This window comes from Ammospiza caudacuta, chromosome 32 (genome assembly GCF_027887145.1).
Source record: "Ammospiza caudacuta isolate bAmmCau1 chromosome 32, bAmmCau1.pri, whole genome shotgun sequence".
NCBI lineage: Eukaryota > Metazoa > Chordata > Aves > Passeriformes > Passerellidae > Ammospiza > Ammospiza caudacuta.
In genome coordinates this window covers 4,601,427-4,611,750 of record NC_080624.1, presented here as the reverse complement: position 1 = coordinate 4,611,750, position 10,324 = coordinate 4,601,427, and the positions used below count along the sequence as shown (strand labels likewise).

General features: G+C 64.6%; 2 protein-coding genes across 3 annotated transcripts in view; both read right to left on the bottom strand.

Annotated features, from left to right (window-relative positions):
• Positions 1-950, bottom strand: part of LOC131570058 (solute carrier family 22 member 6-A-like) — a 4,959-nt gene extending 4,009 nt beyond the window's left edge. Inside the window, exon 1 of the mRNA XM_058822397.1 lies at positions 312-950. Within this exon, the coding sequence (XP_058678380.1) occupies positions 312-947 (636 nt within the window). The 5' untranslated portion in view covers positions 948-950. The remainder of the gene's footprint in view (positions 1-311) is intronic.
• A 3,437-nt stretch (positions 951-4,387) lies between these two features.
• DRAP1 (DR1 associated protein 1) lies at positions 4,388-9,566 on the bottom strand. 2 transcript variants are annotated; one of them, XM_058822427.1, is made up of 7 exons: positions 9,377-9,566; positions 8,775-8,847; positions 8,389-8,482; positions 7,087-7,308; positions 5,973-6,060; positions 5,259-5,341; positions 4,388-4,759 (listed from the first exon to the last, which is right to left on the bottom strand). In XM_058822427.1, the coding sequence occupies exons 1-7, from the start codon at positions 9,416-9,418 to the stop codon at positions 4,630-4,632; spliced, it is 732 nt and encodes a 243-aa protein (XP_058678410.1). In that variant the 5' UTR covers positions 9,419-9,566; the 3' UTR covers positions 4,388-4,629. The 2 variants fall into 2 exon arrangements, with proteins under 2 accessions (XP_058678410.1, XP_058678411.1); XM_058822428.1 differs by having other exon boundaries at positions 7,189-7,308.
• Between the last annotated feature and the right edge of the window lie 758 nt (positions 9,567-10,324).

The following is a 10,324-nucleotide window of genomic DNA, read 5'->3' as shown; positions in this document are numbered from 1 at the left end:
TCCATCCATCCATCATCCATCATCCATCATCCATCTATCATCCATCCATCCATCCATCCATCCATCCATCCATCCATCCATCCATCCATCCATCCATCCATCCATCTATCATCCATCCATCATCCATCCATCATCCACCCATCCATCCATCCATCCATCCATCCATCCATCCATCCATCCATCCATCCGTCATCCATCCCTTGTCCCACCTCACCCCAAATCCCACCCCATCCCCACAGAGCTTTTGTGCCCCCCAGGACACCGTGGTCACCTCCCCACCTTCCCCGTCCCCGTTGTCCCCATGTCCCCACCTCAGTGACGATGGTGGCCACGTAGATGCTGCGGTCGTAGTCCCACCCGTCACGGCACGGCTCGGTGGCCCGGGCCCCGCCGGTGACATTGGCCACGTAGCGCCGGCATGACCCCAGGGTGACATCCGGGGACCCCAGGGTGACATTGGGCCACCCAAGCATGGCACCAGCTGGGCCCAAGGTGCCATTGGGGGACACCCAGGTGCCATCAGGTGACCCCACGGTGCCATCAGGCTGGACATTGGTGCCATCAGGTGACCCCACAGTGCCATCAGGTGACCCCGCGGTGCCATCAGGTGGGACATGGGTGTCACTGGCACTGTGGGCGGACCTCAGGGTGGCACCAGGTGACCCCGAGGTGCCACCAGGAGACCTCAGGGCAGTGTTGGAGCCTCTCAAGGTGTCACGAGGAGCCGCTGAGGTGGCACCGGGGACATCAGGGGTGGCACCGGGGACAGCAGGGGTGGCACCGGGGACAGCAGGGACGCGGCAGCGGTGCGGGGGGACGGCGGCAGTGAAGTTCTGGAGAAGGTTGTGGCTGGCCATGAGCAGGATGGGCACCGCCAGCAGCGCCGTCTGCAGCACCTGGAACCGGCCCAGGCCCCCGACCTGCGCCAGCACCGCCCCGAACGGCATGGCGGGGACACGGGGACACGGGGACACGGACACTGCCGGGGACAGGGGGACAGCGATGGGGACAGGGGGACAGTGACGGACACGGGGACATGGCGGGGACACGGGGACACGGACACTGCCGGGGACAGGGGGACAGCGATGGGGACAGGGGGACAGTGATGGGGACAGGGGGACAGTGACGGACACGGGACATGGCGGGGACACGGACACTGTTGGGGACACGGACACTGCTGGGGACAGGGGGACAGCGATGGGGACAGGGGGACAGTGACGGACACGGGGACATGGCGGGGACACGGACACTGCTGGGGACAGGGGGACAGCGATGGGGACAGGGGGACAGCGATGGGGACAGGGGGACATGGCGGGGACACGGGGACACGGACACTGCTGGGGACAGGGGGACAGTGATGGGGACAGGGGGACAGTGATGGGGACAGGAGGACGGACGGTGATAGACACGGGGACATGGGGACATGGACACTGCCGGACAGAGGGACAATGGTGGGGACAGGGGGACAGTGATGGACACGGGGACATGGGACACTGCTGGGCAAAGGGACATGGCTGGACACGGGGACACGGCAGGACAGAAGGACATGGCTGGACGTGGGGACACTGGGGCCTGGGGACATCACCCATGGGGACAGCAGGACACGGGACAGTGGGACAGGGGGACACAGGGGACACAGCCACCCCCAGGGCCATGGGGACACGGGACAGGGAGGTGACACCGCTGAGCTGGGGCCACCAGGATGTGGGGACAGGGGACACGGGGACCCAGAGACGGGGAGGGGACGTGGTGGCCCCTGGGGACGGTGTCACCGCTTGCGTCACTTGTCCCCAACCCCTCCTGATGTCCCCGTCCCCTCCCAGCACGTCCCTGTCCCCGCTCCACCTCGGCAGCTCCCCAGGGATGGGGACATCCGGCCAGCTGTGCCTCCTGTCCCCTCGGTCATGTCCCCAAACCCTCCCTGGTGTCCCCAACCTGTCCCATGTCCCCACCGTCCTCATCCATGTCCCCAACCTGTTCCATGTCCCCAAAGCCTCCCTGATGTCCCCAGCCTGTCCTATACCCCCCCACCATGTCCCCAACCTGTCCCATGTCCCCTCTGTCATGTCCCCAGAGCCTCCCTGGTGTCCCCAAAGCCTCCCTGGTGTCCCAACCTGTTGTTCCTGTGTCCCCCAAATGTCCCCCCCAGTCCTGTCCCCTGATGTCCCCGGCTGTCCTCCAGGTGCCACCCCCACCCCGAGGTCCCCCCATTGTCCCCATCTGTCCCAGACCCCCCCTGTCCCCCCGTCCCGGGGGTCCCCCAATTGTCCCCGTCCCCCTGTCCCCGTCCGTCTGTCCCTGTCCCCCTGTGCCAGAGGTCCCCCAGTTGTCCCCGTCCCCCTGTCCGTCTGTCCCGCTGTCCCCATGTCCCACCTGCTCTCCTGGCACTGTCCCTGTCCCCCTGTTCCCCCGTGTCCCCCTGTCCGTCTGTCCCCCTGTCCCTGCCCGTCTGTCCTGCTGTCCCCATGTCCCACCTGCTCTCCTGGCACTGTCCCTGTCCTCCTGTCTGTCTGTCCCCTGTCTCTGTCCCCCTGTCCCTGTCCCCCCGTGTCCCACCTGCTCTCCCGTCGCTGTCCGTCCGTCCGTCGGTCCCGCTGTCCCTGTCCCTGTCCGTCTGTCGCACCTGCTCTCCCGCTCTGTCCCTGTCTCTGTCCCCCCGTGTCGCACCTGCTCTCCCGTCGCTGTCCCTGTCCCTGTCCCCCTGTCCCTGTCCGTCCGTCCCCGCTGTCCCTGTCTCCCTGTCCGTCTGTCCCACCTGCTCTCCCGCTCCGTCCGTCCGTCCGTCCGTCCGTCCCCGGCGCTCCCCGTTACACAACGCGGCCGCTTCGCCGCCTTTGGTGCCCCCGGGATTAACGGGGGGGGGAAATTCCAGCGCCGCGGGGGGGTCCGGGCGCCTCCGCTCCCCCCGCCCGCCCCGCGGGGGCTGCGCGGGACCACGGGGACCCCCGGGACCCCTCCCCATAATTAGGGACCCCCCGAGACACCCCGGGACCCCCCGAGACCCCTCCCACAATTAGGGGCCCCCCGGGACCCCCCGAGACCACTCCCACATTTAGGGACCCCTCCCACATTTGGGGACCCCTCCCACATTTAGGGACCCTCCTCACATTTAGGGACCCCTCCCCTACATTTAGGGAGCCCCCAAAAGGATCGGGACCCCCCCGGGACCCCCCCCCCGCATTTAGGGACACCCCACCCACATTTAGGGACCCCTCCCCTACATTTACAGACCCCCAAAAGGATCGGGACCCCCCGGGACCCCCCCCCACCTGTTGGTGTCCCCCAAGACCCCCCCACATTTAGGGAGCCTCCAAAGGATCGGGACCCCCCCGAGACCCTTCCCCGCATTTAGGGACCCCCCCACATTTAGGGGGCCGCCCATAGAAGCCCCCAAACCCCTACAGGTCCCCCCTGAGCCCCTGTAAACCCCCCCGAGTCCCTACAGACCCCCCCAAACCCCCCAAAATCCCTTTAAAGCTCCTTTAGGGCCCTGGGGTCCCCTATAGGAGCTCAGTGACCCCCCCAGACCCCTCTGACCCCCCCCCATTTTTGGGTCCTACACCCCCACAGAGACCCCAAGAACCCCAAAACCCCCCCCAAAAAACCCCCAAAATCCTCTACAGACCCCAAAGACCCCCCCTATAAATACCCCAAGCCCCCCCAAAAAAACCCCAAAATCCTCTACAGACCCCAAAGACCCCCTTATAAACCCCTACAGCCCTCCGAAATCCCCAAACCCCCCAAAACCCCCCCAAATCCCCCCAAAAAACCCCAAAATCCGCTCGGAACCCCCCAAAAATCCCCCATAGGGTCCCGTGGGGGCTCTGACGCCCCCTGGTGGCCGAAAACGGAAATGGGAATTTGGTGAGGGGTCCCGGAAATTTGGGGAGGGGTCTCAGGAATGTGGGGGGTCCCAGGAATTTGAGGGGGTCCCGGGAATTTGAGGGGGTCCCGGGAATTTTGGGGAAGGGTCCCGGGAATTCAGCGGAATTTTTTTTGGGGGGGGTCTCAGGAATTTAGGGAGGGGATCCCAGAATTTTTTAGGAGAAAATTCAGAAGTTTTGGGGTCCCAGGGTTTTTTTGGGGAGGGTCTCAGGGTTTGATTTTGGGGTGGGGTCCCAGGGTTGTTGGGGTCTCAGGGCTTTATTTTGAGGGGGGGGTCCCAAGATTTTGGGGTCCCAGAGTTTTTGAGGTCTCAGGGGTTTTTTTTGGGGGGGGTCCCAGAGTTTTTTTGGGGGTAGTCCCAGTGTTTTTTTAGGAGAAAATTCAGAGTTTTGGGGTCCCAGAGTTTTTGGGGTCCCAGGGATATTTTTGGGGGGGGGGCTCCCAGTTTGTTGGGGTTTTTTTGGGGGGTTCCCAGCTTGTTTTTTTTTTGGGGGGGTCCATCTGGAAACAGGAACTTTATTGAGCCGATACAAAACCCCCGACTCAGCAAAAGCCCCCAAAGAGCCCCAAAATCACCCCCCGACCCCCCCCCCGAGCCCCCCACCCCCAAAAAGGGGTCCCGGCTGTGTCCGGGGGGGTCCCAGCGCTCCCAGTGCCCCCCCAGCCCCCCCAAACTGGGGCCAGGCCCGAGCCCGGATTGGGGGAAATTCTGGAGAAATTGGTAAAAATGGGGGGGGGGGGGCGCTAGGAGTCGTAATCTTCATCCTCCTCCTCCTCGTGGCGGGCGCGGGGGGGGCCGGGGGCCGGGGGGAGCCCCCCGGGGAGACCCCCAGGGAGGGAGGGGGGGCCCAGGGGGGCGAAGGGGACCCCGGGGCTGCGGGGGAAGGGGAAAGTGAGGGGGGGGAACGGCAAAAAACCCCAAAATCCTCCCCAAAAACCACCCAAAAAAACACAAAAAAACCCCACATCCCCCAACCACCCCCCCCCCAAAAAAAACAAACAAAAAAAACCCCAAAAAAACCCAAATTCCCCCCCAAAAAACCACAAAAAAAAAACAACCAAAAAACCCCAACCCCCCCAAAGAAACTCCAACCACTAAATCTCCTCCAAAAAAAAACCCCAAAAAACCCCAAACGCCCCCCAAAAAAACCCAACTCCCCCCACCAAAAAACCTCAAATCCCCCCAAAAAACCCCAAAAAAAACCCCCAAAAAAACTCCCACCCCCCCCTCAAAAAACCCCAAAAAACCAAAAAAAGAAAACCCCAAAAAACCCTAAACTCTTCCCAAAAACCCACCAAATCCTCCCCAAAAAAAAACCCCCAAAAACCCCCCCAAAAAACCCCAAAGCCCCCCAAGAAACCCCAAAGCGCACCTGGTGAAGGTGAGCGGGGGCGGGGCCGGGGGCGGGGCCGGGGTCTCCTCGTCCCCATCGCTGTCGCTGTCCTCAGAGTCCTCCTGGGGGGGGCACAGTGAGGGGACCCCTCCCCAAAATCTGACCCCAAATCCCAGAGGACCCCCAAAACACCCCGGAATGAACCAGAAATACCAAATTCCCCCTGGGACCCCCCAAAATTCCTCCCACATGGAACCCAGAAACCCCAAATCCCCTGCAGGACCCCTTAATTCCACCCCGGGACCCCCCAAATCCCCCCCCGGGACCCCCTAAATGCCCCCCAGGACCTCCAAATCCCCCCCCCCCAATCCCCCCTGGAATCCCCCAAAATCTCCCCTCAAAGCCCCCCAGGACCCCCCAAATTCCCCCCAGGACACCCCAAAACTCCCCTGGGACCCCCCAAAACCCCCCCAGAGGATCCCAGAAACCCCAAATCCCCCCGGAACCCCCCCCAGGACCCCCCAAAACTCCCCCAGGCCCCCAAACTTTCCCCCAGGACCCCCCAAATGCCCCTCAAATCTCCCCTCAGTCCTGCTCCAAGTCTGTCCCAGACTGTTTTGGGGTCCCTTTGACCCCGGGACCCCCCAAAACCCCCCCAGGACCCCCCAAATCCCCCTAAAACCCCTGCAGGATCCCCAGTTCTCCCCCAGGACCCCCCAAATGCTCCCCAAATCCCCCAGGACCCCTCCCCACCTCCTGCTCCGAGTCTGTCCCCGATTGTTTCGGGGTCCCCTTGGCCCCGGGACCCCCGTTCTTGCGGCCGCTGCCGGGGCGGCGCCCCCTGCAAGAGACCCCCCCCCCAATTAGAGACCCCAAGGCCCCTCTCGTTAGAGACCCCTCCTCATTAGGGACGCCCCTGACCCCAAATCCCCCTCAGGGACCCCAAAACTGCCCCAAATCCCCCTCAGGGACCTCAGGTGTGGGGAGGGTCTCCCAGGTGGGTCCCAGAGGAACCTGGGGTGTCCCCCAGGTGTCCCCCAGGTGTCCCCCAGGTGTCTAAAGGGTCCCTCAGGGCGCCGCAGGTGTCCCCAAATGTCGCAGGACGTCCCCCAACTATGCCACAAGTGTCCCCAGGGTGTTCAGAAATGTCCCCCAGGTGTCCCCAGGTGTCCCAGGTGTCCCCACCTGCAGGGTCCCCTTTCCCCGTCGCCGTGGGGGTATCCCAGGGCTGTCCCCAGGTGTTGGGGTGTGCCCAGGTGTGCCCAGGTGTGTCCCAGGTGGGTCCCAGGTGTGCCCCAGGTGTGTCCCAAGTGTGCCCAGGTGTATCTCAGGTGTGCCCACCTGCGGGGCGCCCTGTCCCCGTCGCCGTGGGGGTATCCCAAGGCTGTCCCCAGGTGTTGGGGTGTGTCCCAGGTGTGCCCAGGTGTATCTCAGGTGTACCCCAGGTGTGCCCAGGTGTATCTCAGGTGTACCCCAGGTGTCCCCAGGTGTCCCAGGTGTACCCACCTGCAGGGCCCCCTTTCCCCGTCTCTGTGGGTGTATCCCAGGGCTGTCCCCAGGTGTTGGGGTGTGTCCCAGGTGTGCCCAGGTGTGTCCCAGGTGTGCCCACCTGCGGGGCCCCCTGTCCCCGTCACCATGGGTGTATCCCAGGGCTGTCCCCAGGTGTCCCCACAGTACCCCAGGTGTATCTCAGGTGTGCCCCAGGTGTCCCCAGGTGTGCCCAGGTGTACCCACCTGCAGGGCCCCCTTTCCCCATCGCTGTGGGGGTATCCCACGGCTGTCCCCAGGTGTTGGGGTGTGTCCCAGGTGTGTCCCAGGTGTGCCCAGGTGTATCTCAGGTGTCCCCAGGTGTCCCAGGTGTACCCACCTGCAGGGCCCCCTTTCCCCGTCGCTGTGGGTGTATCCCAGGGCTGTCCCCAGGTGTTGGGGTGTGGCCCAGGTGTGTCCAGGTGTGCCCAGGTGTACCCACCTGCGGGGCGCCCTGTCCCCGTCGCCGTGGCCGTCGTCGCCGTCCCCCTGCATGTCGGGCACGGCGGCCACCAGGTCCTTGAGGAAGTCGAACTGCTGCTCCAGCTCGATGCACTGCTTCCTGTGGGCGGGGCCTCAGACCACGCCCACGCACAACCGGCCACGCCCACTGACAGCCCGCTCCCGCCCACACCTGCCACGCCACGCCCACAGATCGCTCGGCCACGCCCAAACCTGCCTGGCCCCACCCACAGCCCGCCCGGCCACGCCCAGTGCATCTGGACAGGCCACACCCACCCAGCCACGCCCAACGCAGCTGGGACCGGCCACACCCACTCAGCCCCGCCCACAGCCTGCCTGGACACGCCCAATGTGCCTAGGACTGGCCACACCCACCCGGCCACACCCAACGCATCTGAGGCAGCCACGCCCGCCCAAAAGGGGCCTCAGGTGTGTCAGGGACCCTTCCCCAACTGCCAGGGATGCTCCAGGTGTGCCAGACAGGTGGGGACAGGTGAAGAACAGGTGAGAGACAGGTAAGGACAGGTGGGGACAGGTGAGGGGACATCTGAGGCACTCACAGGTGAGGGGACACCTGGGGACAGGTGGGGCACTCAGAGCTGAGGGACAGGTGAAGGACAGCTGAGGGATACCTGAGGGCAGGTGAGGGGATAGGGGAGGAACTCACAGGTGAGGTTAGGCAGGGGTAGGTGGAGACAGGTGGGGACAGGTGAGGGACAGCAGGGGACACCTGAGAACACCTGAGGCACTCACAAGTAGGGGACACCTGAGCACAGGTGAGGGACAGGTGGGGACAGGTGAGCACAGATAAGGCACTCACAGGTGAGGAACACCTGGAGATACCTGGGGACAGGTAAGGCCACCTGGGGACAGGTAAGGACAGGTGTGGCACTCACAGGTGTGGGACAGGTAAGGGGACACCTGGGGACAGGTAAGGACAGGTGTGGCACTCACAGGTGTGGGACAGGTAAGGACACCTGGGGACAGGTAAGGACAGGTGTGGCACTCACAGGTGTGGGACAGGTAAGGGGACACCTGGGGACAGGTAAGGACAGGTGTGGCACTCACAGGTGTGGGACAGGTCAGGACACCTGGGGACAGGTAAGGACAGGTGTGGCACTCACAGGTGTGGGACAGGTCAGGACACCTGGGGACAGGTAAGGACAGGTGTGGCACTCACAGGTGTGACGTCGTCATGGTCTTGGCGTTGCGGGACTGGGTCACGTGACACGCCTTGCGCAGCAGCGACTCCAGGAACAGCTCCAGGGCCCGCGCTGGGAGCGCACAGGTAAGGACGGACGGACGGACAGGAGGGCAGCTAACACCCCCCAGGTGTGCAGGACAGACAGACAGGTGTGCAGGGATAGACAAGTGTGCGGGGACAGACACAGAAATGTGCAGGTAACACCCCCCAGGTGTGCAGGGGGACACCCCCAGCTACACAGGGGACGACCCCCAGGGACACAGGTGAGCAGGGCGGGGTCCCAGGTGAGCAGGGCGGGGTCCCAGGTGTGCCCAGGTGTGCAGGGAGGGGTCACAGGTGTGCCCAGGTGTGCCAGAGGATACAGATGATGACGGGCACGGCGGCCGCCACCTTCCCGATCTCCTCGTCCGTCTGCATGATCTTCTTGATCCGTGCCTGCACAGAGCCCCGCCCTCACCTGAGCGCTCACCTGGAGAGCCCCTCCCTCACCTGACCCCCGCCTTCACCTGGAGAGCCCCTCCCTCACCTGACCCCCACCTTCACCTGGAGAGCCCCTCCCTCACCTGACCCCCACCTTCACCTGGAGAGCCCCGCCCTCACCTGACCCCCGCCTTCACCTGGAGAGCCCCGCCCTCACCTGAGCACTCACCTGGAGCATCCCACCCTCACCTGGAGAGCCCCGCCCTCACCTGAGCCCCGCCCACCCCCTTGGCCACGCCCCCACCTCTCCCCACACGCCCGCCCCCGCCCGCCCAAACCCCGCCCACCCTCAGCCTTGCCCCGCCCCCCCCGGTTCCCATGGTGACCCTCGCGACCCACCCTCGTTGCCATAGTGACCTGACCCCCGCCCCGCCCGTTGCCACGGCAACCCCGTTTCCCCGCCCTGCCCGTTGCCATGGTAACCCCGATTCCCGCCTCCCCCTAGGCTGTCATGGTGGCCTCGTCTCCCCCTCAGAGCCGGTACCGGCGGGAAGCGCGCGTTGTATTTCTTCTTCTTGCTCGGCATGGCCGCCTCGCTGGCCCCGGGAGCTCCCGGGGGATCCCGGCCGCTCCCGCCCGGCCCCGCTCCCGCCGCTCCCGGCCCCGCTCCGGCCGCTCCCGGCCCGGCCCCGGCCCCGCTCGGCTCCGCCGCGGCCTCCCCGGCGCGCCCCGCCCCGCCCCTTCCGGGACGAGGCCACGCCTTTTCCCGCCAAAGCCCCGCCCCGCCGGAGGCAGAGCCAAAATAGACAGGCCCCTGCAAATAAAGCCACGCCCCAACCAAAACCACGCCTTCTCCCGCGATAGCCACTCCCCTCCGTGTACAAACCACGCCCATCAGCTGTCAATCATAAGCAGACGGGCCTTGGACCGTTTATTGAGTGGGGAAGGGGCGGGGCTTTCCCCTCCCCCCCAAAGGCACTTCCAGGGGGCGGGGCTAAGGCCAGGAGGGAGGGGCAGGCACGTTCCCATTGGCTGCTGTGCCCCGGGGGGCGGGGCGAAGCGGGGACCCCCCAAAAAGGCACCTCAGGCGTCTCCCAGTAGCTCCCAGTAACCCCAGTAGGCACTCGGTGTCCTCCCAGTAACCCCAGTAGGCACTCGGTGTCCTCCCAGTAGCTCCCAGTAACCGCATGGAATTCCCAGTGACTCCCAGTTGTGTCCCAGTAACCGCACAGAGCTCCCAGTGACTCCCAGTAAGACCCAGTAGCCCTCAATGCTTCCCAGCAGCCTCCCAGTAACCCCTAAAAGCTTCCCAGTAAGTCCCAGTAAACATTGGAAGCCTCCCAGAAACTCCCAGTAAAGCCTCAGACCCTCCCAGTGCCCCCCAGTACTCCTGAACCCTCCCAGGCGCCCTCTCAGTCCATCCCAGTAACTCCCAGTAACCCCTAAAAGCCTCCCAGTAGCTCCCAGTAAAGCCTCAGACCCTCCCAGTAGG